The sequence below is a fragment of the Carassius gibelio genome, chromosome A9 (assembly GCF_023724105.1).
Source record: "Carassius gibelio isolate Cgi1373 ecotype wild population from Czech Republic chromosome A9, carGib1.2-hapl.c, whole genome shotgun sequence".
Lineage (NCBI taxonomy): Eukaryota > Metazoa > Chordata > Actinopteri > Cypriniformes > Cyprinidae > Carassius > Carassius gibelio.
The window spans coordinates 28,003,713-28,030,339 of NC_068379.1; the positions used below are offsets into that span (position 1 = coordinate 28,003,713).

Below are 26,627 nucleotides of genomic sequence, written 5' to 3' on the forward strand. Positions count from 1 at the left end.
CTGAAGGAAGTCTTGCTGAGCATGTAAGACCAGAGCATTGACTTTACTTTGGCAATAGTAGCCTGACGATTAAAAATCTTTGCTGCTGATGTACAAACATTGCAGCTTTTATCCAAGATTGTGGTGACTCAAGATATGGTGGGTTGCTCAATCAAAATATTGCTCACCATCGTTACTATGGTGCAATAATCTTAACCCAGTATTCTGGGAAACCATTTCTGAAGTTAATACTATAGTAAGCCGCAGTCATTCTAGTTTAGATTATTTTTTTTATATTAAGTTTTACTATTATTCTATTTTCAGTTATTTAAATTTTTTTCATTAATAGGTTTGTATTAGTTTTGTGCTGTGAAGCGTCTTTACACACGGACAACTGTGACATCATCTACCTCTGTAAATCAATACATTTTAAATTAAAGTCTCGAACACTTCAATGCACTTTTATTGGAACAAATACGTTCGCTTCGAACTGGAATCGTGGCGGAATATCCTGTGATGTCTACTTCTTAGACTTAAAGGTCCCGTTATTCACGCTTTCTTGAAGCTTTGATTGTGTTTACAGTGTACAATATAACATGTGTTCACGTTTCACGTGTAAAAAAACACAGTATTTTTCACACAATTCACCTATCTGTATACCGCTGTTTTCACTGTCATAAAAACGGGCTGATGACTTCCTTGTTCTATAAAGTCCCTCCTTCAGAAATACGTAATGAGTTCTGATTGTGTCAGCGGTACCTGTGTTGTGATTCGACAGCAGCTGAGCGCGCACTGCCCTCCTGCCAAAGTGATTGGGCTAGAACACACGTGCTTTACTTGTAATCACAGATGTACTTAAAATCACAGGAGCGTTTTTACTGACGAGATACGCATGAAAATCGCATTCATTTTTTTGCACAGCCCTAACATCTAGTTAACAAAGCTAAACAGCGTTGCCCTTTGTTTAATAAGTTACAGAAACTGTTAAACGCACCAACTTAAATAATAAAATACACTTACCAGTTGTGGTCCATAAACAACGCATTCTCCAGACAAAGAGGGAACTGCTCCATCTTTCAAGAATAATCTTTGTGCAAATCCGGCATTAAATTGATTGAGATTGAGGAAGTTGTCCTCATCAAGCTGTCCGCAGCAAAATGTGCTGCACATAGTTTTACATGTGGATTATAATTTTCGGGAACCGAGTTAAACATAAATTGTAATCATTAATCTCCAAGTACAGCGACCCTGGGAAGCCCAAACAAAGATGATTGGACTCAGAGATGAAAATAACAGCGTTTCAACGACATAGTGATAAACACAAACGCAGCTCTTCTTCTCCGGAGGAGCGCAACAAGGCCACGCCCCCTTTTTGTGTATTCATGTGGGCGGAGGTTAGTCAAAAAACTGTTTTAGTGATGTCATTACTGCAGGAACTAGAGGGCTGTGGTCCTAACGGGTTGTTTTTTGTAGGCGAATTCTGTTAAATAAAATATCTCGCTTGGCATTGAACTTTGAGCTTTAGCATTTTACAGATATTATTTATACTCTAACAAGAACATTACACACTAACTAAAGTTTAAAACATGGGATCACGAAGAAGGGGACCTTTAAGTTCAAATAGAACAAAGTCTGAAGCACTAAGAGAAACGTTCAAAATGTGGCATTTGTGAGCAGTGGGCAGTGAGCAGTGGGCCGCGAGGACTGGAATTGGGATCCACTGCACTAAAGGGTGCAGTTTATTGATGTTTAGTGGTGAGTGATTGCATTGTGAGTTGTTTACGTTTACCACTTAGAATTAATATTAATATGGCTTTTTTTTTCAGTTATGTGCGTTTTTATTTAGTTTTATTATTTCATTTTTACATATTTTATATCTTTTATTTTATTGTTTCTTTTTTTGTTTAGTCTGTTTTTTTATTTATTTTTTGACAATGTTTTAATCTAGGTTTTTATTAATGATAACACTGCTGAATAAGAATAGATCTAAAAAGTCAAGTTTGAAAGTCTTTCGTAGTCTTTTGCAAAAAGGGCGGCAGAAATACTGGTGTCTTTGATGCAATGCAAAGTTCTCTCGAAAGTACCTTCACATAATATTAGTCTCAGATCTTTTCCGTTTCACATCTACTTCTGGCCTATCCTGAAAAAAAAGAAGAGTCTAAGATGAAAGAAAGATGGAAGTAAACACAAAAAGACAGAGAAAGCTGTGGAGGAGAAGCGGAGTGCCGCTGAAGCGATGGGAGAGAGTGTGTCAGATTTTGCAAAATGTGTTAAGGTATAACATTTTTAGCAGTGAAGAAGTAAAAGACTGATCTGCACACGGTTCTCAGCTGATCTGAAGCTTTTGAATCTTTCCATTCAAATCCCAGTATGCTGACGTATCAAAATCCCATTTATACCAGACGTGGCTAAAACTAGATGTGTTGTTGTTGTTGCTGAGGAGAGGTTATCCATGAAATTGTTTTACCTGTGAATCTGCATGTTGGCTTTGTTTGTGTGTTATAAACTTCTTCTGAAATCTCTGCTTTCCCTCAGATGTGGTTGTAAAGACTGTTGTATGGGACTTCTTGGCAAAGGAGACAGATAACCGAGATAGCTGACCTAGAGGATGACCTTTCTGCTCTGTGTTGTTCCGCCAGCGGTTGTATTGCATCTAATGCACTGACGTCTGTGTGTGACCGATGAGAACCATAATGGGTTTGGTGGTGGTCATGCTAAATGGACAGAATAAGGCTCTCAGAAGTACGCAGAAAGTTGATGTTGCCAAGCGTTCTCACTTGGTGTTGGCGGAGCGGATGCGCTCTAGTTAGCGGTCGAGCCTCAGCTCTGGGAGGCTGTTTTGGGGGCTGCAGTAGTGCAAACTCTACAGCTGGGGTATAATTTCCCTCTAGCTTTATTAGTCTTGGAAGACAGACTTTGCGAGGATTCTTTTTTCCTCAGGAATTGAGACAGACATGTAGGGTCTCTTGCGGAGCACCGAGATTTGGTGATTCACATTACATCATTGACCACTCAGACCTCAAAATCCTGAGGTTTCGCCTTTCAGCGGAGGCTGTTTTGAATCTCCTTTGGGTTTTGAACAATTCCCAGGATTCCAGTTACAACTTTTTATATGCACTATATCAAAAAAACACAGAATTGTGTTTTTTTTTTTTTTTTTTTTACCTCAAATAAATAATGCTTTTATATGCACTGCTAGTCCAAAATTTCTGTATTGCTTTTCGTTATTCGTTATGTGTCTTGGCTTCTCAACACATTAAAACAAGCCTGGTACAATATAAACAACAAATACTTTACACAACAACCCGAATAAAAGTCAAATAAAATATCAAATAAATAAGGCTCAACATTTCACTTTAACATGCACATGCATACATTTCCACATATACATGTCTACATAAATATTAATATTCATATCTCAGCATTTAAAATTCTAAATGCAGTTGGCACAAATGATATCTGATACATATTTTTGGTTGCCCGAAACATCGCCCTGATGGCAACAACTGGCTAAGGAATAATTAAGAGTTTTCAAGGTTTGAAAGAAGTCTTACTGTATATGCTAACCAAGGCTATATTTATTTGATATAAAAAGTAACATTTTAAAGTAATATTACAATATCATATATTGCAATGTCATATATTTAATATTATAGTTTTCTATTTTAAAATGTAATTTATTCCTGTGATTTATATTTTTTTTATATATTTATCTTATACACAGTATGATATATATGCTTATACACACACACACACATATATGTATATGTATATATATATATATATATATATATATATATATATATATATATATATATATATATATATAGCCTACGTGTTTGTTTAAATTAGAGTACATTTACATAAATGTATTATAATAGCTTAGTATAAATATATACTTACTTTATATATACTACATCTACAGTTATATACATATATAGTTTTCGAATGATTCCCTGGATGCTGTTCACTTCTTTTATATGCATTATATCTCCTGTTTCTTCAACCTTGCCATCGAGTTCAGTGGTAAAGAACCGCAGAGTTGCCTGATACTGGAAAAGTAAAGCGGGGCATAGTAACCTCAAAGCTGTTTTGCCATGTCTTGCCATGTCTTGCTGTCTCCTCATGGTGATTTCTTGTGTTCTTGTGCCATCTCAGACTTATATGGGTATTCTGAGGCTGGCCAGACTTCGGCTGGCCAATGACATCATGGATTCCTGGGGCCCAGAAGCTTCATAAATAAATGCCTTTCTCTAGCTCTGAGTTGACGGGAGAATAAACGGTGCTAAACTTCTGTATATGGTGCTTCTCGGCCACCAGGCAGAATCACAGTATTGCTGGAGCGGTGTGCTCTTGTCTAAATATTTACCTAGGCTGTTTAGTGATGCACCTACACACTGGACCCTGCCCATGTCTTCTCTTTCACACTCTTTCAAACTTTGGTGCTGTTTGATCAGTGTTTGAAATAATTACGTAACCAATAGTGTATACATTGCATTTACATTTATGCATTTGGCAGATGATTGTATCCATATATCAGTTCATGCACTTTCACTTTCTGGGAATTGATCCCATGACCTTGGTTTTGGTAGCAACATACTCTGTTTACTTTTGATTGCTCGTTGAGTTATGATTCATTTATTTGCCTTTATATAACATTTATTCAAAACAATTACTATTATAGTGATTTTTAATGCACTTTTTGGATTTTAAAAGATGCATCAGTACATTAGTGAGTCAGTTTTCACAGCAGTTCAGTTAGTTTTTAATTTAGAAAACAAACTTTCCTTCAGACATATAATGTGGAGGGGTGTCAGAAAAGCAGATTTCCTGAAGCCTTTTCAGTCATTTGTGCTTGTCAGTGTATTAACTGCTTGCTTTCTTATGTTTCATTAATCACAGGCCCCCAGCAATGACCTCCCACTGAAACATATAGAGACAACAGTGAGTATCTCCAACCATCTTTTACAACTTTATTGACTTTATTGATTAAGTGCATGCATGTTTTCTTAACAGTTTTGGTGGTGGCATTTTTTTAAATAAATGCATGTTTAATATTATTCCAATATATAGTTTACATTGTATTATAAACAAAGACATTTTGTTATATTATTTTTAGTTTTATAAAATGTTTTATTTTTTATTTTTAATTGAATTTTATTTCGTTTTCAGAATTGTTAAAATAATGTTATTTTTAAAATAAAAACAATTTATTTTATTCTATAATAAAATAGAAATCTTTTTATTTTATACATTTTAATACTAATTACAAACACACACACACAGAGAGAGAGAGACATTTATTAAACATTTACTAAACATTTATTATATATATAGTTTATATATATAGTTTTAATAAAAAAAATACATTTTATTTTTAATTGTTTTATTTTATAATTTATTTAGTACAAATATTTTATGCTTGTGTATTTGTATATAATATTGGCATTTATTTAGTGTGTGTGTGTGTGTGTGTGTGTGTGTATATATATATATAATTTTGAGAACTCTATTTGCTTCAAAGTAGATTTCACCCACAAACTTTTCCTTTCTGTTCCCATCTTAAAAGCGAGCATTGACAAGCTTGTTGGGTCATGTTATGTTTCCAACTTTATAAGTACAACAGCCAAATGTCAAATGTTTGAAGTGTTGGCATTTGTTATGTCAGTGTGATCACAGTATGAAGTCGTTACTGACATTGCTGCAGAAATTACGGCTTTAAGATGTAAATATTTAAGTCTTTAGCGGACTGCTTTGCAGCTTCTGTAGTCTAAACTTCACCAGTCTAAACCTCACGGAGTGCTGAAGTTCAAATTATTGGTTGGATTAGCTAAACACAGCCTTACTGGGGCTAGAATGACCGCCCAGTGCAGGCTTTAAAGGGACAGTACGCTTAAAACCAAAATTCAGTCATTACTCATTCACCCTCAAGTTGTTCCAAACCTGTATGAGTTTTTTTTTTCTTTCGCTTAACATAAAAGAAGATATTTCGAAGAATGTTGGTCATCAAACAGCTGCCGGTAGCGATTGGCTTCCATAGTATGTTTGCAACAACACAAGGGTGAATAAATGATGACAGAATGTTCATTTTTGGGTGAACTATCCCTTGAACTGATTAGCAGAGGAAGAGATGTCGTAGCTCGAGCATGTGTGTTCACTTGTGTCGTCTCCACCCTCTCAGTAGCCCCTCCATCCACCCCGTTCCTCATCCCCCTCATGCCAGACGCAGCTGTGGATGACTATGCCTTGATCCACATAAAATTCCTGCTTTCATTTGGAGCCGTCCATATGAGCATGAATATGTTCAGAGATTTAGGGACAGAGAAACAGACTCTAATAATCCCCCTGAAACATAATTAAATCTTTTTATTGATACAATATTGAGCTGGAGCATAGCCGATGGAAATGCTGTAAAAAACAAAGCCCTGCATGTACCCAGGGTTGTAAGAACCATCTGAGAAATGTTATAAACTTTATCAACTTGGCAAATTTGCCATTCTTTGAGTAACCAACAGTTAGATGCTTTGCTGGTAAGTCTGTGTCACTTAGAGTAAATTAATTTAATAGTAACTATAATGGTTGCTATAGGCACATAGTTTTTCTGGTGTTTTCACGAAAAAGTATAGTTATGGTATAGTATTCCATTTATTAGCAGCTAGATGCATAATAAGTCGAAATATGTAATAAATGTGTAAGATGTTCAGGATGTGTTAAACTCTGTGAATGACTGCTGCTTGAATTCTGTTAAATTCTGTAGCTGTAACTTTGTGATATGGTGTAAGTGGGAACTTTGCGTAATGTCCTCTTTAAATGTAGTTTGTCACGGTTAAAACGCATCATCCACGCAGCTTATTCAGTGTAATGATTCACTTACAGATCAGCAAATAATATTTGGAAAATATTATTGGATTACTTAGCTTGAGAAAGGAAGTAACATTTTACAAATCAGGATTTGTTTTGTGCAAAACCGACAGACCACTATTTAATAATAATAATAAAAATAATAATAATAAGTTGATTAATTAATTAAAATAAATAATAATAGCATAGTATTTTAATATGATAACTAACTTTTTTGTTTTTCAGTTGTAGTTTCATTTACAAGTAGACGTCTTTGACTATTGCATTGCATTTAGCTTTTATTTTTTCTTCGTTTCTTTAAATGGCATGTCCATAGTATTTTAATATGGAAAGTATTGTTTCTATGGACCCTGCATGTTTTTTTTTTTTTATAAAAATTATTTTTTTTAAATGCAAAATTTTTCAATCTTCTCGATACAATGCTGATTGTTGTTGCTTGGAGTCATTTTCGGTGGTTAATGTGCCATGTCACAAAATTAAAAGCGAGTCCCTGTTGGCCCAGTTTTGGAAACCTTTTAGTTACTGTTAATATTGCATTCATGATTGATTGGACTGATCTAGTATTTACCAAAAAACTTTAAACATAACATGATTTCCCAGTTTGCATTAATAATTATTTCAGACTTCAGGCTCCTGATGACAAATAAATGTTGCTGTGAACGAAAATATCTTAGGTTTATCATTCATCATTCTATAATTATTCTTGGCATTGTGCATTTCTGTAAACAATCCAAAATGTAGTTCTCTTGATGTTTTGAATAATGTATGCTTGCAGCTGTGTCGGGCAGTATTACTCATTCTTGAGGCATCATGGGAGACGTGCACCACCCTCACCTCAAGGGTCTCTCATGCTCAGTTAGTTGTGGTTCTGCTGACGTCTTTGACTCACAATAACAAACCCTTTGTATGTGAAGATCAGTTTGTCATATGACTTCCTGTGTCATGTTTTTTTATTTTTATAACTTCCACAACATTATGATGTCAAACATATATTATCCCATTAACATATGACTGCCCACATTTACACATCAACAACACCTATTCAAGTTTCAGAATTTGTTCCATCCAGCCACAGTGAGGCAATATGGAGGAAGCTGGACATATTATATTATTTATAAACAGCAGAACTTATTGTTCTGAACTTTACAGCAGAAACAGGTTGAACTCTGCCTCCTCAGAAGAATATCAACACCTAATTCTGGAGCCCACCCACTGATTTGCACATGACATAGTAGGGAAATAACATAAGTGGCACTAAACTGAATCGAGCAACACAGCAATAAACATGCCGTTGAAGATCGCAAAATATTTTACAGTGGCTGGTTGTGAAAGAACACATTCACTGCATAACATTCCTTTGGATTCAAATATTAGGAAATGCGTGATTTAACTTTATTTTTAATGAAGTTTCAGCTCACACGAGTAAAACATTGAGTGTTTGTTTGCTTCACTTCACCGCGGATTCCTTTGTAAACAAGACAGGTTGACGCTGGATTTGCAGAGAAACAGATTAAAAAGCAATGCTGTGTGTCTATTTTGGATCCCACAGGAATGGCGCGGTACGCTTATGCGAGTAAAACATATTTGTATTGTGTCACTATTGCTTTGTTTGAGATCGCTTGATAATGTTTACATGCCTAACCAAAGTCACAGAAGGCTCCAACTGAAGGATGTTCGGTTAGTTTATTATGCAAAACTATTATCCAATCATAACAGTGGGCATTTACTTCCAAAGCCTTCAATGCGGCACGCCTATAAAAAAAAGAGCGTTTTCAAAACCAGGGTAGAAAATAGACTATTACTTATTGATTTAGATGTTTTTGAATGTAAAAACCATGCAAACATCATAAGTGGACCTCAGACCACAGTATAAAATAATAATAATAATAATAAAAAATAAAAAAATAAAAAGTTCATGACCCCTTTAAAGATATGGCAGCAAAAGTACACTGCTTGCTTTAAGGTCAGCGAGAGGACGGAAAATGCTCATGAAAAACAAAAGTCAGCTATTTTTAACATCCTAAGTGGACCTCAGGGATAAAAACTATGTGTAAACCAAGAAAGAAGTATGGTTTGACCAAAAGAAAACCATATACGTTTATATTCTAGAGGAAAGTGAGGTGAGATGACAGAACTGTGAATAGTTGAAGCTGTGAGGTCGGGATGATCATCTCCTACAGTCAGCTGCTGAGTGTGTGACCTGGAGGCAGAGCAAAGGCTAGACCGAAGATCCAAACAAATGCGGGTGGCAGCAGCACACACATGCACAGCATGGGAAAGAGGGAGGGGAGATGTGCCGGGGAAAAAGGAGGGGCCAGAGAAGGAGGCGGGAGGGAACAAAACAAGGGAAAGAGTTACTCTGCGAGTGAGAGTAGGAAGAAAGCTGCGGTCCACTCAAGTTTGACGCCAGGCATGTGGCATCCTCGGCACAGCACGGAACCAAAATAGAGCCAGGAACGTGGGGCGCGCTTCAGGAAAAGAGGACTGGAAGAAGAAGGGAAGCGTTTATTCTTACCCATGAATCCCAGCAGCTCTCTACGGAGGCGTTTGTCCTCCCTTCGCGATGCTTGGAGGTGGAGTACAGGTTACCTGTTCAAGGTAGGCCTTCGAGTTTCCACCAAACTTTCACTCTTTTCCGGATTGTGGGTCTTGAAGGCAGCTTTTTCCTAAAAGCTCTCCATTGCTTTTTTTCCCTGCGCTCTCTGATTGTTCATTTGTCTGGCCCGCTCGAAAGCAGCGTTTCCAGCTGGTTTTGATCAAGCCTTGCTGAGACCCCCTCCAACCCCCCACCCACCCTTTCTTGGCTGTCCTTCTGGGGGTCGCAATTATTGGCTGATTAAGGGAATGTTTTTGGAGCCGGGCACCAAGTGGCAAGAGATGGAAGGTGGACCCTGCAGATGGATAGAGAGGGTTTGCAATGCCAGGGTGTTTCACTCAAGTGTGTCACAATGGCTTTCTCAGGCTATAAGTGAGTGACTTTGGCAAGCTCTCTTAGTATGGCTTATTTGTATTTCCTTGTGTTTTATGATTGTTCATAATGGCCTGGCCCAGTAATCTATACACACAGACGTCTGTTACACTACAACATGTGTTAATGGTCTTTTATAGTCTGTTCATTAAAAGCTTGATTGTCCTCTAAATACTATACATGCAAACAACATTGTAGTAGATTTTGCAGATTTTTTGGAAATGAGGATTGTTTAGGAAACTAATGCTGTGGGAACATTTTATTTTAATTAATGCTCTTTAAAGGGACAGATCATCCAACAATAAAAATCCCTTTACTCGCCCTCATGTCGTTTCAAACCCATATGACTTCCCACGGTCAGTGTTGCAATTTCCAGAAAAGGAAAAGTCATGGAAATTAGGTGATGTGTGTACAATTTGATGGCTACTGTTTTGTTTTGGTTTTTGGATTGTGAAAAGTCCGACACAGCAGCATTGACCAATGGCATGAGTTTGGGGTGGGACTATCTGTTTGCTAACCAATGGCAAATTGGCTCAGGAAACTGTTTGAAAACAGTCATTTTGCTATGCCATTGCCTTTTTAAAATGTATTTATTTATTTATTAAAAAACTAAATTCCAGATTGGTTTTGTTTGACGGTATGTTCTTGATCATTTATATAGTACATTTATTTTTATGCACTGCTTTAAAATGTTTCTTTTGTTAGCTATCACTCATTAAGCATTTCCCAGTTCCATGCAAATTCCCCGGATTCAAACCTCAGTATGTTGTTTTCTTAAGGGACACATTTGACCTTGACGTTTTCCCATCATTTCATTTCCTTTAAGTTGTTCTATACTTTTCTAAGACTACTACATACAGTATTGGAAACCACATGCAAAGTCCAAACAGTTTTTAGAAAAGGCCCCAGCACTGTTTGTAATTATACGTTAGATTCTGGGTTTTCTTAGTAAGCATTGTTCCTTTTTAGTCATGTCAGTTATGCACTAGTATGTCATTTAGACGGTGAGCGTAAACCACACACATTTTAAGGCTTATCCTTCTTTTGTGGGACCATTAACATTTGAATTTAGTTAAGTATCTAAATGTCATTTTACAAGTAAAAAGTGTATTTTCTGTACCATTACTGGCACCAAACCAAGTATTGTGCAGAAATTACACACCTTTCAGCATCTCCTGTATATCCATATAATTTAATTCCCTCACTTACATTCTCAATGTTAGATATAGACCTACACGCTGTATCAACATAGTTTTACATGGATAAACACAAACCAGAAGTATCTGTCCAAACAAATGACATTTTCATTGGTGTAATCATCAGAACAGCCTGAGCTCTGGAGATGAACCGTAAACCTCACCTGTGCATAATTGGTTTACGGTCAATTTTAAACCGGAAACAGGCTAAAAAACATCTGGAGATCATTATTAGTGATAGACCACTTATCAGCCGGGCTGAATAATTGGACATTATTTGGTAATTTTGAGATGATCCGCATTAGATGAATAGAGGGTTTTAAGATTAAAGGTTAAGTTTTGAGAATCTTCCATTGATAGAATGTTCCGATATTGTCTTGCACTGATATTTACACACACACACACACACACACACATATATATATATATATATATATTTACACACATTTACGCTGCATAGACATTGTGTGTGTTGCACTGTGTGCTCACTCTCATACATACATACATAACTGATAGAAAACAATGGGAAATTGGCTCTGATGACCTAAAACGTTGCCTCTGTTTTTTGTTTTTGTTTTGACTGATGTTTCCTTCAGGAAGTGTAAATCTAGTTCATACACTGGCTTTCCTCAACTACATTGTCATGATCTTAACTAGAGTTTTCTTTTCTTTTAGGGCTCAACCAAATCCTCCAAGAGCATGGAGTCTCGACACAGACCATCCAGGTAAGATATGTCTTCATCTTCATCAGAAATCAGTTCAGTCAATATCTCATGTGTTCCTACAGTATGCACTGCTGTAGTGAACATCCCAAGGGATCTTCATAGCATTCCGAAATCCAGCGCCGGTTGACATTTGACTCTGCTTGGATCATTCTCACATTCTTTATTGCAGTTTGAGTACGACGAATAAACACACTTTAAAGCATCTATACAATCTCGAGGGATAAGTTATGATGTCCTAATAGGGCTTCTCGCCCACATACAGTATATTAGATAAATAATGCCACTTTATCTTGAGTAAAAGTTTTCCATAGCTACAGGGAGCAACTGAGGCACTGGAAAAGAAATCTCGTTACCGTATTTAAGCATCCAGTTCAATTAGGAAAATGAAGAATATATCGAAATGAATAGGCTTTTTAGAGAGAAAAACAATCTATAAAAATGTGTTTTTATCAACCAATAGATGGTGACACTTTTGTAAGTCTAAAACTTTTTAAAAGGATTGTTTGTGTGTGTGTGTGTGTGTATATATATATATATATATATATATATATTTAAGGGCTGTCGAAAATAGCGTGTTAACGACGTTAATTAGTTGTTTGTTGTTAATTACGTCAAATTTTTTAACGCATTTCAGGCATGCGCAGTGTGACAAATTATTCAGGTCAGGAAATCTCGTCAATCTCTGAATTCTCAAGATAGTAAAAAACAGCAGCGAACGACGCGACGAAAACACAGAAGAAGCTTAAGGTTTTACCCCAGTTACTCTCAAATACATTCATGCCAAGCTCGATAAACAGAGACGACTTTGGTAGTTGATACGCTGGAGCTTCTTCATGTTATAGCGTCCTGTTGTTCACACTGCGCATGCGCAGAACGCCTACATGCAATGCAGCGAAAATTACAGCTGTTTGAAAAAGCATTTGCATTTTTACTTGGTTTTACTGGCACTTGAAGCCTTCAGAATGTGAAAATATCGATCCTAAAGTATTGTGGCAGAGCAAATGAACACCTCCCAAAAACAAGAGTGCCCAGAGTGCTGCTTATGTGATGGTGGCACATGTTTGTTTCTGAGTTCATTCTTTCGAGTTTCTCTATGCATAATTTCATAGATATGTGGCTATATTTAACCACTGGTTCACCTAAAACTCTTACACTATCTGTAGTTAAATGGCATGGTTTGATATAGTGCTCAGGTAAATTTGATCTAAGTAAATGTTAAACTTTTGAAATTTAGAAAAAAGAACCACATATTGATGAATCAATACATGAAAATTATGTATCTGTGTCCTGTTATTTATCTTTTGGTATGCATTTCAGAAAAAAAAAATGGTAAGGATTCAGGTGTAATTGCAAATAGTGATTAATCATGATTAATCCACTGAAAATTCTGATTAATTTGATTAAAAATTGTAATCATTTGACAGCCCTAATATATATATATATATGTATATATATATATATATATATATATATATATATATATATATATTCTGATTTTCCCTATGTAAATGAATGAGTGGTAATCTGGATATGTTTGTGTCATTGTATGCAATGGTAATCATTTGTACCTCAGTATTTATGGAAATTAAAGTAGTTGATATAGTACGTAAAAATGTTGCATTGGCTATTATTGGTGACTTCCACACAATTCAAAGGTATTTAATCTCATTGATTGTTTAGATTATACAAATATTTCCTTTTTATTTGGACATCAAATGGATGCAAACCAAAAGATAAGAGCAATCAAAACAGCTGAAAGATTCATCTCATGTTATATAACACTGGAGTTTATCTATGATCCATTCTGATGGTCTTATGTCTCTCAGCTGTTGGTTGTGTTCATGCCAGGCTGTGAGAAGACGGTTTTGTGAAATTCATTACTACAAATAGTTCCCATTTCAGCAACCATGGGGAATTTTTGCTTTTTATTTTCATGGGCTGCTATTTTATTTCTCTATTGGTTTGAGAAACTCTCTGTTTGGACACAAACACATAACTACTTCTAATTATAGTATAAAAGTAATATACAAATAGACTTAATTTACATTAAGTGCTCTTTCAGGGCATTTATAACCTGATGAAGATGGAATATGGGTGGTTATTGAATAAGGTTATTGTTTGTTTAAAAGTGAATGAATGCACAAACCTTATGGGCTTTCAAAAGGATTGTGGGAACAGGGGAAATCGTTTACATTAAAGGATTGTTCAGGGATTATTACACCTTGTATTTTGTACATGCTGAGATCAGCCAGAATCTCCTGAGAGTTGTACAATGTTGTACTTGTTTTTCCAAACACTGTGGTGTAAGTACAATATTCATATGTCATATACCACTCACAATAATGCGTTATTTACATTTATTTCTCCAAAATGCACTGAATGCAAACTGCTTTTCGATTAAAATCAGTTGTAGAGAGATATACATAATTTACTGTGGTTGCAATGACCAGAAAACAAGACAAAATCCAGATTTTCAAGGCTAAACATGCACCTCAACTATAGGTAACTGTAGGTAAAAGCTGGACTTCAACCACAAGTTCAAAACCGTTGGCCCAGATTTAAATGCTGTCTTCCAAAACATAGTAAGCTGCCTTAATTTGTGCTCCCTAGATAGGGAGTTGGCTTCTAAGGCAGAATCGTATACAGATAGCTCTGCTCACTATTGTATACAGTAAGCAAGCTCGTGATTTCAGTAAAGCTTGGTGGTAGCATGTTGCAAAAATAACAAAGTGAAACTAACTGTAAGAATATATAGGATATTGTACTGAATGAATATATAAATAAAATAATCAAAACATAAATAGTTACAGCAACAACAACAACAATAATAAAATATATAAATGAAATAATATCAAATATTAAGTATACATTATTAAAATTGTATTTATTTACATACATTTTTGTGAATATAATATTATGATATATATATATATATATATATATATATATATATATATAGAGAGAGAGAGAGAGAGAGAGAGAGAGAGATGGAGAGAGAGAGAGAGAGATGGAGAGAATGCAACATTTATTTACACACAAATATTAATTAATATGGTTTGAATTCATATAAATAATAAATATAAACATGATACAAACTGTAATATTGACACACACACACACACACACACACACACACACACACACACACACACACACACACACACAAACACACAGTTTTAATTTCAGGAGCACACTAAAATGCTGCCTACTTAGTAATCTCACTAGGTTTTGGAACAAAGCCCCAGATTTAAAGATGGCTGCACTTCTCTGATTGCCTTGAAATCCAGACCTGAGGAGAGAGTGAGGTCACAGATGGGGGGCCTGATTGTGGTTACATCCTTGGCAGGCTTACGCCTCACCAGTGACCAAATTGTTTTCTTTGGTCTGCCCTGCTGCACACAGGGAATGCAGGATATTTTCATATCTCTGTTGTTTATCTCTGTGATCAATCTTTCCCCACTATATTTTATTCAAGCCATACCGAACATCAGATATGCGTTTAATAGACTGTTCAGCGCTGACATGTTTGAGGTGAGGCATTCTTCTGAAAAAAACTTGACTTCGTGATGTCATGTGCTGTGAGACACAAGACTTGCTTGTGCGTATGTTGTGAGTTGAGAATTGCCTTCGATGCACACCAAGGCTTGTAGACCTAAAATTGTAAATGCTTAAGTTCTCTAACCATTCTGTGATCTTCTGGCTTGTGCAGGAGCTTGAGTCTGATCCAGGACATGGGGGAAAACTATGAGGTGGACCTGGTGTACATCACAGAGCGCATCATTTCTGTGAGCTTCCCCAGTAATGTAGAAGAGCTGAGCTACAGCGCTAACATAAAGGAGGTCGCCACCATGCTACGCTCCAAACATGGTGACAACTACTTGGTGAGGCCTCACCACTCCAGCTTTGAGTACTAATATAAGTGTTTTAGTAGTTTCAGTACTATTACAGATTTTGAAAAAGGTTCAATAATAGTGAAAACATTTTATTTTGATTCACATTTCACATTATTTTATTATATAGCAACTAAATTACTTTATGAACTAAACATGCCATTTTTACAGCTCTTCAACCTCAGTGAAAAGCGATGTGATATCTCCAAGCTGAATCCAAAAGTAAGAAGTATTTACTTAAGATAATATTTACATGATCTAACATGGAGATATTTGTTCCTTTGTTCTTACTCGCACTCCGCTGTGTTTGTTTGCATAAGGTGCTGGATTTTGGCTGGCCGGACCATCACGCTCCAGCCCTGGATAAGATCTGTAGCATCTGCAAAGCCATGGACACTTGGATGAACGCTGACAGTCACAATGTGGTGGTCTTACACAATAAGGTACTGTTCCACTTGTGCTTTTTTCCCTTTTTTTTGGTAACACTAGCAACAAACAATACAATGTCACACAGTATGTGAAAAAAAACGAGTGAGAGGGTCTTTAAAACATTATAAGTGCACTAATGATTTGAAGCCTACTCCAAAAATGTATAATGCATCGAGCCACCTAAGGTCATAAATATATAAATGAAAATGCCTTGTTGATGTCGATGGAGAATGGACAGACTGGGTAAAGATGATAGAAAGGCTACAGTAACTCAAATAACCACTCGTTACAACCAAGGTATGGAGAATACCATCTCTGAACACACAACATATCGAACCCTGAAGCAGATGGGCTACAGCAGCAGAAGACCACACCGGTTGCTGCTTCTGTCAGCTAAGAACAGGAAACAGAGGCTACAATTCACACAGGCACACCAAAATTGGACAATATAAGATTGGAAAAACGTTGCCTGGTCTGATGAGTCTTGATTTCTGCTGCGACATTCAGAAGGTAGAGTCAGAATTTGGCGTAAAGAACATGAAAGCGTGGATCCATCCTGCCTTGTCTCAATGGTTCAGGCTGCTGGTGGTGGTGTAATGGTGTTGGGGATATATTCTTGGCACACACTACTAGCAAGGTGTACCTAATTAAGTGGCCAGTGTGTATGTGTGTATTAGATTAGCAGCATGCTAACTCATTTGAAATCATTTCTGATTTGAGGCTCTTGAGGTTTTATTAGAATTTAGATTTTCCCTTTGTAAGCAGTAGTGTGCAGGGCTGCTCACTAGGTTTTGAAACAGAGCCGTAGTCTGATGTTTGCCTGATAGGTTTTCCATATGCACATTATAGTTACTGTAAATAGCAGCCATAGTGGTTTGTCAGTAGATGGCGTTCTCAGTCAGCTCTTCATAAACCTGGGGTAGTGTGGGGTCATTAAAGGTCATGGTGGTCTGAACAGTGTGATATATGATGCAACAGCAATGTTTTTTTTATACAAGATATCATCACTGATTCTCTTTATAAAGTTATTGCTAGGCCATTGTTTTGCAAGCCTTTGCCTTGACCCTGTCTTGAGGTTCCAGCAAATCTGTTCATTGGAACGTATCCTTCTGATCTGGTTAAGTCACATAGCTGGTTACCACTTACAAACATTAAAATGATGACAGTGTATTTTGTAGTTAGATTGTAAAATGTTTCTTGTTGTTTTTGAGGATAGCTGTTCTGTTAAAGTGCCTCGCTAATGAAAGGGATTCTGTCTGTGAGTATAAACGTAAAAACAACAGCCTCTTGTGGAGTTTGTGGGTTATCAACAACGGCTGTGTCTCAATGGGTCACATTTTTCTCCCGATATGGGTCTAGTGCTTTCATAAATCCATTTCGCTGTATTCCTGTTTGATTTCAAACAGACCAGACCCTTACCACACCCTGAAGATGCATCTTATCCACTACTAACGCTTTGAGAGCCTAAGAAGTGCAGTGCTGCTAAAGGAGGTTGTGATTTGGATTTATAAAGGGCCTGAAATGTCTTAAACATGAATTTGCTGCCTTTTTAGCAGAAACCATAAACACTACATTGTTATGGCAACGTGTGTTCTTTGTAACAGTGGAAACACAAGGCGATGGCTTGATGGTGGAAATGTTCACTCATTCAGAAAAAACATAACCGTGTGATTAACATGACTCTTAACTATACATGAAATAGTTTGTTTTAAGTTCTTTGCTTATTTGATGCATCATACAATTTTGGTTATTAATGCTATAAAATACGTTTGAACTCTGGAACAGTGACATATTATGTAGTATTATAGCATTTATTAATGCTTTGGGATTTATTTTTATATATTTCATTTACATTTACAATACATTGTAGTTATTTTTAGAAATTTTGTTGTATGTTTCGTTAGACAGACTTAAACTATTTTGATTTTATTATTATTTTTATTACAGTTTTAGTATGTGTTGGCAACTAATTGAAATAAACATGTTTAAGTTTTTTATTTATACAGTTTATTTTATTACATTTTATTTAATTTTGCTGTATTTTAATTTATTTTTTATAGTTTTAGTTAATTATAATACTAGCTAATGATAATTTACAATTTTATGGCGTGTGATATAAACAATATAAATGATATTTCTTTATATATTTTTATTGTATTTTCACACTTACAGATTTTTGTAATTTGTGCGAACACAATTCAATGTTTTGAGTGGCAAACTCTAATTATTACCACAAAGCATCTCATAATTAATACATTTTTAATGTTTGAGGTACTGTTTTCCCAAAATAAGATGATGCCACTAGCATTAGATAATTGTACAAATAACTAACTGGGGGAAAAAGTTATTAGTACAGTAGAAACCTATATATATATATTCAAATGTATTAAAACTTTATTCTATAAATTGCTGTTTTGTATGTTAGAAGTTCACTTAAATATTCCATACATGTTTACACACATATAATGGAGACATGAAATAATGCATTACATTCATTGATAATCACATCTTCCTCTCTTCCTGCAGGGAAACCGAGGTCGAACAGGGGTAGTTGTGGCTGCGTACATGCATTACAGCAACATATCAGCGAGGTAAGACGTGTAGACGCATACTGTCTGTCTTTATTGAATTAAAGATGCTCCTCTGAGCACTTATTATGGGAAGATCTTAATCCCGCATCACAAGACCGGCCACACGTTAGGTAACACATGAGCAGGGGGGCGGCATGAAAAACAACTGCCAAATCGCATCATTTTACAAAGGCGGATTTGTCTCAAGACTCAAATTAAGTGCTGATCAAATTCATCCCTGATGCAAAAAGTGCATTCATGCTATTTTTATGGAGAAAAGCTTCCAGTAAATTCAAGAAGCACATTTAAATACTTTTACTGGAAAACAAGACAAAAATGCTTATTATGAATATGACTTTTTTATTTTTAGTAATGAAGAAAATGACCCATGAGTTTTCAATAATGCGTTTCATTTGCCTCTGCAGTGCAGACCAGGCCCTGGACAGGTTTGCCATGAAGCGATTTTATGAAGATAAAGTGCTTCCTGTGGGTCAGCCCTCCCAGAGAAGGTCAGTGGTGCTTTGTTTTCCTCATCTGACACCTTATCTTTGTGCTTTATGAGTTTGACCCTCATTGTGAGCATTCGGCTTCAGCCATTGTTCAAATTTACGAGTTTCACCCTCCTGATAACACTTCTCCAAACATGCAAACAGTATTTGTGTAGTTTTGCTAGGTTAAGTTAGGTTCTGTGTTGTTTAACTAACTGTACCCTATGTCAGTGTGTCCTTAAAAGCACAAATACCTGATGTTACATAATCCCTCCAAGTTTTCTAAGCACCTCTTGTCAGATCTAGCCGTATTACCACCATAATTGTACATGCATATTACATATCTCTCACTACAACTGGTCTCAGATCAGATGTGCTCAGAGTATTGCTGCAGTTGCAGCTCAGCTCAATGCAATGGCCAGTACTGGGATAAATAGTACAATTTTAATGGTAACATTGTTTTTTTTGGTGTACAAAAAAAAACATTTTTAGTAAGTAGTAAATTTATATATCTATATACACTATGATTCAAATGTTTGGGTTCAGTGTGAAATTAATACTTTTACAAGGGCACTTTAAATTGATCAAACATTATAGCAGACATTAGTTACACATTTTTTTCTATTTTTAAACAAATGCTTTTCTTTTGAACCTTCCATTCATCAAAGAATCCTAAAATATGCATCACACTTTTTTACTAAAATGTATATAATATATGCGCTTTAATATATATTTTAAAATATATTAAAATATAAAACTCTTATGAATTGAATTCATATTTCACAATGTTTCTGTTTTACTTTATTTTTGATCAAATAAATGCAGCCTTGGTGATCATGAGAATGTACATTTTAGATTTATGGACCGACCACAACTTTGAATTGTAGTGTGATTTTCTAAAATTAAATGTGTACGTTTTGTTAATAATTTGCACTGGTATTTTTTTGCCTTGCCAAATTCGTTCTCATTTCTCAAATGCTGAAATCCTCACGTACTAGCTGTGGAAGATATGTACATTAAAAATTATAATTTCACAAATATGCACTGGAGACACTGGGAAGCCATGTTTGGGATGCTGGCCATTGTGTTGTTATAATTGGACATAAGATGATGCCAGTGTCATCTATTCTGCTGTTTAGCTTTATATGTACTGTACAGTGGAGTCGAAAAACAAGACGAAACTTGATAGTTTTATTATTTTTGTACATTGTAATGTTACAAATCCAGAGTTGCTGATGAAAGTGTACATATGCTTTGTGCTTCAGTACACTACACACAACCGTTTATGCCTCATAAGGGAACACTTGGCCACGGATGTGCTGCTTTTACAGAATCAAGCATTCCCTCTGTATATGGAAGGACTGGCACTTCAGGCTTCATTAAAACTAGATTTCATTGGGGCACATACTTGCGCTCCCTTTATGGAAAATGGAAAGGCAGAGTCATGGTAAGAGCTTTGCTCCAGGAGGAAAGTAGCAGCTTATGATTTCTGCTCTTCTGGAATAGAGAGGCCCTGGAACAACTGAATGTTCATGGGAAACCAGGCCTTGGGCGCTCGTCCAGAAAGATGCAGAAGCACTGATCACTGTCGCTCTCTAGGGACACGACCTCAACGTTCAAGAAGAAAAATGCTTTTTCCTGTTTATAAAACCTAACATCTGTGCCAAGGGTTTGAAATCACAGCAGATGAAACCGTCTCATGATCCTAAATGGTCTTCACAACAGTGTATAGATAGATAAATGTTATGTAATTCAAACTTTCGTGAAAGTTTTTTGAACACTTAGCGAGATTATACTGTACAGCAGGTGCATCTGTGTTTCCTAAATGGGTGTTAGCAAATTGAAACTTTATTATATTATTTAATATTATTATATTATAGCATATTTAGAAATTAACATTGACCTAGATTAATAAATGCTGTCAAAGTATTGTTAATTCCTGCATTAATGCTAATGTTTTAATGAACTGTTAACAAAAGGAAACGTTTTATTATAAGTGTCTAAATGTGTAGATTTGATATATTAAATTTGTATAATGTATTTTATTGAAATGTTTAAGGTATGTGCAGTACTTCAGCGGTCTGCTCTCCGGCCATATCAAGATCAACAACAAGCCCCTGTTTCTGCACCACGTCATCATGCACGGCATCCCAAACTTCGAGGCCAAAGGAGGTGAGCTGAAATGCTCTGACTGTTGGCCATTTGTCAGAGACTGCTGAAGGTGTTGAAGGCAGGTTTCAGGAGTCCGTATTGACTCCTGGTGCTTTTGATGCCTCCCTGTCTGTCAGACTGACAACAAGCCGCTTTATTCACATGTCTCGGTGATCCGATCACAATAGGTCAGTGCTAAATACAGGTGTGTAGAAAACAGCGTCCAAAATATTTTGTGATCCAATCATTGAAACCACAGTCAGAGGTATTCCAACACATGTGACCACATCGCATTTGTCGTGTAAAGTAATCCATCCTCCATAGACAGTGACGTGTGGCTTGATTTTCAAATCGGTGGAGATACATTTGAAATGCATACAGTAAGTAGCCGTTCAAAAGGCCCTTTTTACCGCCGCCACGGCGTTTGTGAAGTGCATTTGCAGCTTTTGACCGCTGAGTGGCACTTTAACCACAAGTTATCAAACGAGCGCATCAAAGCACATTTTCGCAAATAGACGTCAGTTTTGTAATAATAATAATAATAATTTAAAGCTAAGCATAAGGTAAGGTTGGGCTTTCTCATTCGGAAAAGGCCTTATATTTATTTACTGTTTAATAAAAATAGCATGCATATAGTTTGATCCTTTGTGTAAATGTCTTCTTTTAATTTTTTGTTGAGTGGACTGTAGCCTAAGACTATCCTACATTTTGAAATTAACAAATTGTAAAAAAAAAAAAAAGTTTTTTTTTTTTTTTTTTTAAATGTTACAATGTTGTTTTACTTCCTTCCTTTATCTAATTTTACCATTACATTCATTTCGCAATCCGTCCCTTTGCGCTACCTGGATGTAGTTTCACAAATGATTTTAAAATGTGACTGAGTTACAGGTACACGCGGCGGTAATGCCCAATTAGGCTGTCCACCTATAAACATTATAAATAGTCTTGCCTTGTATATCTTTCGGGATGCATGTTAATACTGGCTGTAAACAGGATCTATAGTTATAGAGTTATAGAGACAATTTCTGCTCCAGCACATTAGATATTCCACTTCTAGAGCTTTAGTAATGTCTTCTTTGTTCTCTCTCACTTTTCTCTCATGGTTTTTCAGGTTGCCGCCCTTTCCTCAAGATCTACCAGGCTATGCAGCCCGTCTACACATCTGGGATCTAGTAAGAAACACCCCATGTTTTCCTACACGGTATTGCTCATGCTTCCCTGGCATATAGCCCAGCCTTCAAGACGTCCAATCACAGGCGGGCCTCTGTGCCTGGGGGGGTTTCTGAATCACACACACACACAGCCCACATGTGCTTTTCCTATACCTCACTGAACTTGGCCTCTGTAGCTTCCTGCATGCTGTCAGACTGCAGCTGTGTTGTTATCAGAAGGGAGGACCCTTTCTTTTAAATGCAATTAGAAAGATGTGTTTGACAGCCATGCATTGAGAAGTTTAGGCACATGTTTTTTTTATTTTTTTTTTATTTGTGGTTAACTGTTATGTATCTGACTGATGTTTGCAGTAATGTTCAAGGAGACAGTCAAACCAGTATCTGCATCACCATTGAACCCGGCCTGCTTCTGAAAGGAGACATTCTGGTAAGTCAACTTACAAAATAAAAAAACCTGTCTGTCTATCCATCTATCCATCCATCCATCCATCCATCCATCCATCCATCCATCCATCCCTCCATCCGTCTACATAAAAAAATTACATTATTATATAAAGTGTAATATAATATTATTATTATACAACAACAACAACAATAATAATACAAATAATATTTTAAAATAATAAACAAAACTTGATTACAGTAATGATCATCATCAATGCGAATAATAGAAACCCCGACAAAAATTTCAAAAGTAAAACAATTTGGAAATTTGCTTAGTTGTTCAATTATTGTCACAATGCAAGCAAATCTTACTGGTCCTTAAATTGTCTAACATAAAATGAAATGTCTTATTGTTTTTCTTTGATTTAGATGTTATCAATGATCTGTTCTGAGTTGAATTAAGACCACAGAAACTGGAGGAAAGCAGCTTGCCACAAGTTCTTCCTCCATTTATAGGCATTTCTCAGAGCAACACGCCAATAATAAAGCAGGATGTCTCGAGGGACATCCATCAGACGTTTATTCCTGATGAGAGACCATTTTCTCTGCATGGATTTATTTGCATTTTACCTCAGAAAGCTTTTTGGAAGAGAAAGCCAAAAAGAGCAGAGTGCTTTATCATCCGCCATAATGCTGCGCTTGTAGAGGGCCTCTTTCTCTGATGGGGTCGATTTCAGAAGTCCTTAGTAAGCAAAATCAATCAGAGCTGATCTATAGAGGACTCTAACCCAAACACAAACCACAACATTGCACTTTGGCCAAAGCTTGTTGTAGATCAATATACAGTTAGCACTAAAAAAAGCTTCCCTTGAGGAACAAAGGGCTCAAAAAGTTTGAGATAACAACTGAAAATAATTCTATTTTGCATTTATTTCCATTCAAAATTTAATTAGGAGCATAATTTGGGTGAAAAAGTTATGGTATTAAATTAGAATAAAAAAAAATTAATTTCTCAACATGTGGTACTGTGTGCATCCCCTTTCTTTCATTATTTTATAAAAATGTTTTCATAGTCTTAGAGAAATGCTTGGTTTTTATAAGCTTCATTTAATCAATTGTAACTCACTGAGAAACGTTTTTACCCCCCATGATGCTTTTCCATTTTGGAGGGCTACAGTTTCCTCAGTGGCCAGTGAGGACATTTTTATGTCCTTTTCTGGGTTTTGGAGAGGCTCTGTTGTTTTACATACTTTCTCTATACTGACATCTCTGGTTTCGCTGCACCATGGGAAGGGGAGGCGACCAGCATCCAATACCTCTCAAACAATCTGTTCCAAGCCCATGAATAGAACTTTCTGTGCTGAATGTGCGTGTGTAGATGCAAGATTACATTTGAAGGATTTGCCATGCTCTTAAAGGAATGTTCTGGGTTCAGTACAAGTTAAGATCTACTGACAGCACGATTACCACAGAAACTCATCCCTCAGCTGAAAACCAAGAAGCAGAAATCGTGGTTACAAGTTTAAAAGTCAAGCAATCTCCACTCACAGGAATTACACAGGGAATGCAAACCTGAAATTCAACCTTTTTTTCTTTTTTCATGTATTAAAACAGTTTTATTCACGCTTCAGACAACTTCGAAATAGCAAAAATATCACTTGCACATTTCCGTTCGTAAATCTTTGAAAGTGTTGCTACATTTGCACAAAAGTTAGTGTATTTATTTATTTATTATGAAATCCTCCGAAATTGTTTTTTCGAATTATTTATAACCATTATTTGTTAATATAATACATTATTTGATTATTATTATTATATTTGTTTGAATTTTTAATAGTTTATTAAATGTGTATGTATAAATGTATTTAATTGATTTATAAAATGTATTTGTTATTATTATTATTAATAATAATAATAATAATAATAATAATAATAATAATTATTATTATTATTATTATTAATAATTTTATTTATTTGTTTGCAAATGTTAAAATAATTCTTTAGTGGTAATCATTGTTATTATTAATCAAACTTAACTGGTGTTTAACCTGAACATTTATGGTTGTTCATAACTGTAATGCTTCAAGCGTCTGCTTTCATTAACTTAATCTGCCTTTCTGAAAAGACAGCATTTTTATAGTTCATAATGGTGTATGATTTCTTCTGTGTGTGTGTGTGTGTGTGTTTCACCTGTTGCTGTAATGTAGTTCCTCATGTCCTCCACAGCTCAAGTGTTATCACAAACGCTTCCGGAGCCCGTCCCGTGATGTCATCTTCAGAGTGCAGTTCCACACCTGTGCTGTTCATGATCTGGGCATCGTCTTCGGCAAAGATGAGCTTGATGAAACATTTAAAGGTATGCTGGGTTTGCCTTGGTTGGTCGGACATTTAGCTCTGCTGTGGCATCTCAGACTATGTTTGGCTGGTTCCATGTTTTATTTTGTTTTGTTTGTTTTAATGAAATCAGCAGGATTGGTGACTTGATTGCTTTTTTTTTTTTTCAGATGACAGATTTCCTGAATATGGAAAAGTGGAATTTGTCTTTTCTTTTGGCCCAGAAAAAATCCAAGGTAAGAACTCTATTTATTGTCTTTTATGTTCAGCTATTAAATAAATCCTGTAAATAAATACTGTAAATAGGACATAAACTGAGCCTAGAAGCTTCTGAGTGTGGATGTTCTGTAATAGGAATGGACCACCTTGAGAACGGCCCCAGTGTTTCTGTGGACTACAATACCCAAGATCCTCTGATTCGCTGGGATTCTTACGAGAACTTCAACCAGCACTGTGAAGATTCAGTGGAGGGTGAGTGAAGCTGTAAGCCTCATTATAAACAAATGACTGGAAATTATTAGACTTTCCCAAAAGTGGAGCCAGAATGGTTGTAAAACAGTTCTATTTTTCGCTTCAGACAACTCCGAAAATACTAGTTTCACATTTCTGCTTGTAAATCCTCTAATTTTCTTTTTCTTTTCAGTTGTAAGTTACTTCAAACACAGTATGTATGTAGGTGTGTATTTATTTATTTATTTTAAGATATTTTACATAGATACATAAATTATTAATTTGAATATTTATTAATTTATTACAAATTAATATATTATTATAAATTATTATGTATAGCATTGATTCATTTATTTATTATATTTTTTTGTATTTATTTATTTACACAATATTCAGCTTTATTTGGATGCTTGCTTATTTAACATCTGCTTGTATAGTCTGTAGACATCAAGGCAGCTCACTAGCTTCCATTATTCCTTTATGAACTAATGATGGCCTCTCAGAGCTCTGTGTTCAGGTCATCTGTTGGTCCAACATCAAGTTTTGTGACAGAGCTGTTTGTGTACACGTCTCTGATCATCTGTGCGTGCGACAGAGACTGATTTAATCAGATGAGTTTGTAGTGTTGATTACAGAGGTCGAGTCAAGTTCAGACACACACACACACACAACACACTGCCTTGTCACTGGAATTGTCCTCACAACCTTGTGGTCTAAGCTGCGAGCCTCCTAATTTGAAGTTGTGGTGTGCTTCTGGTCCTCAGACATGTGATTTGTAGTCCTTTTTTGAGACATCCTCATTTGGTGGGTCAGCTCTCTGGAGAGAGACAGTCAGAGCGAGGAATGCAAGGAGGATATATGTGCAAGCGTGTTGAGGTTTGGAAGTATATGTTTTAGTTTGTATCTTTTTGTGCAAGATTCACTCACTCGTAGAATATACTAGCCATTTGTAATGTATGAAGAATCTGCTCTCTGTACTGCAATTTTATTCATTGATTTATATAAAAGTATGAAAGTTTTTGCTGTTTAA

General features: G+C 35.9%; 1 protein-coding gene across 16 annotated transcripts in view; it reads left to right on the forward strand.

Annotated features, from left to right (window-relative positions):
• The window catches only part of LOC128020089 (tensin-1), a 208,833-nt gene that overhangs the window by 133,710 nt on the left and 48,496 nt on the right, over positions 1-26,627 (forward strand). For 14 of the 16 annotated variants that reach the window (XM_052606647.1, XM_052606636.1, XM_052606639.1 and 11 more), the window contains 13 exons: positions 4,882-4,923; positions 11,680-11,729; positions 15,439-15,610; positions 15,791-15,841; positions 15,940-16,062; positions 18,575-18,639; positions 19,044-19,127; positions 21,166-21,278; positions 22,369-22,429; positions 22,781-22,856; positions 25,040-25,169; positions 25,318-25,383; positions 25,502-25,618. In XM_052606647.1, coding sequence (XP_052462607.1) covers positions 4,882-4,923; positions 11,680-11,729; positions 15,439-15,610; positions 15,791-15,841; positions 15,940-16,062; positions 18,575-18,639; positions 19,044-19,127; positions 21,166-21,278; positions 22,369-22,429; positions 22,781-22,856; positions 25,040-25,169; positions 25,318-25,383; positions 25,502-25,618 — 1,150 coding nt within the window. Of the gene's footprint in view, positions 1-4,881; positions 4,924-9,198; positions 9,439-11,679; positions 11,730-15,438; positions 15,611-15,790; positions 15,842-15,939; positions 16,063-18,574; positions 18,640-19,043; positions 19,128-21,165; positions 21,279-22,368; positions 22,430-22,780; positions 22,857-25,039; positions 25,170-25,317; positions 25,384-25,501; positions 25,619-26,627 lie in introns of those variants that run through there. The other 2 variants (XM_052606648.1, XM_052606650.1) reach the window with 1 other exon arrangement.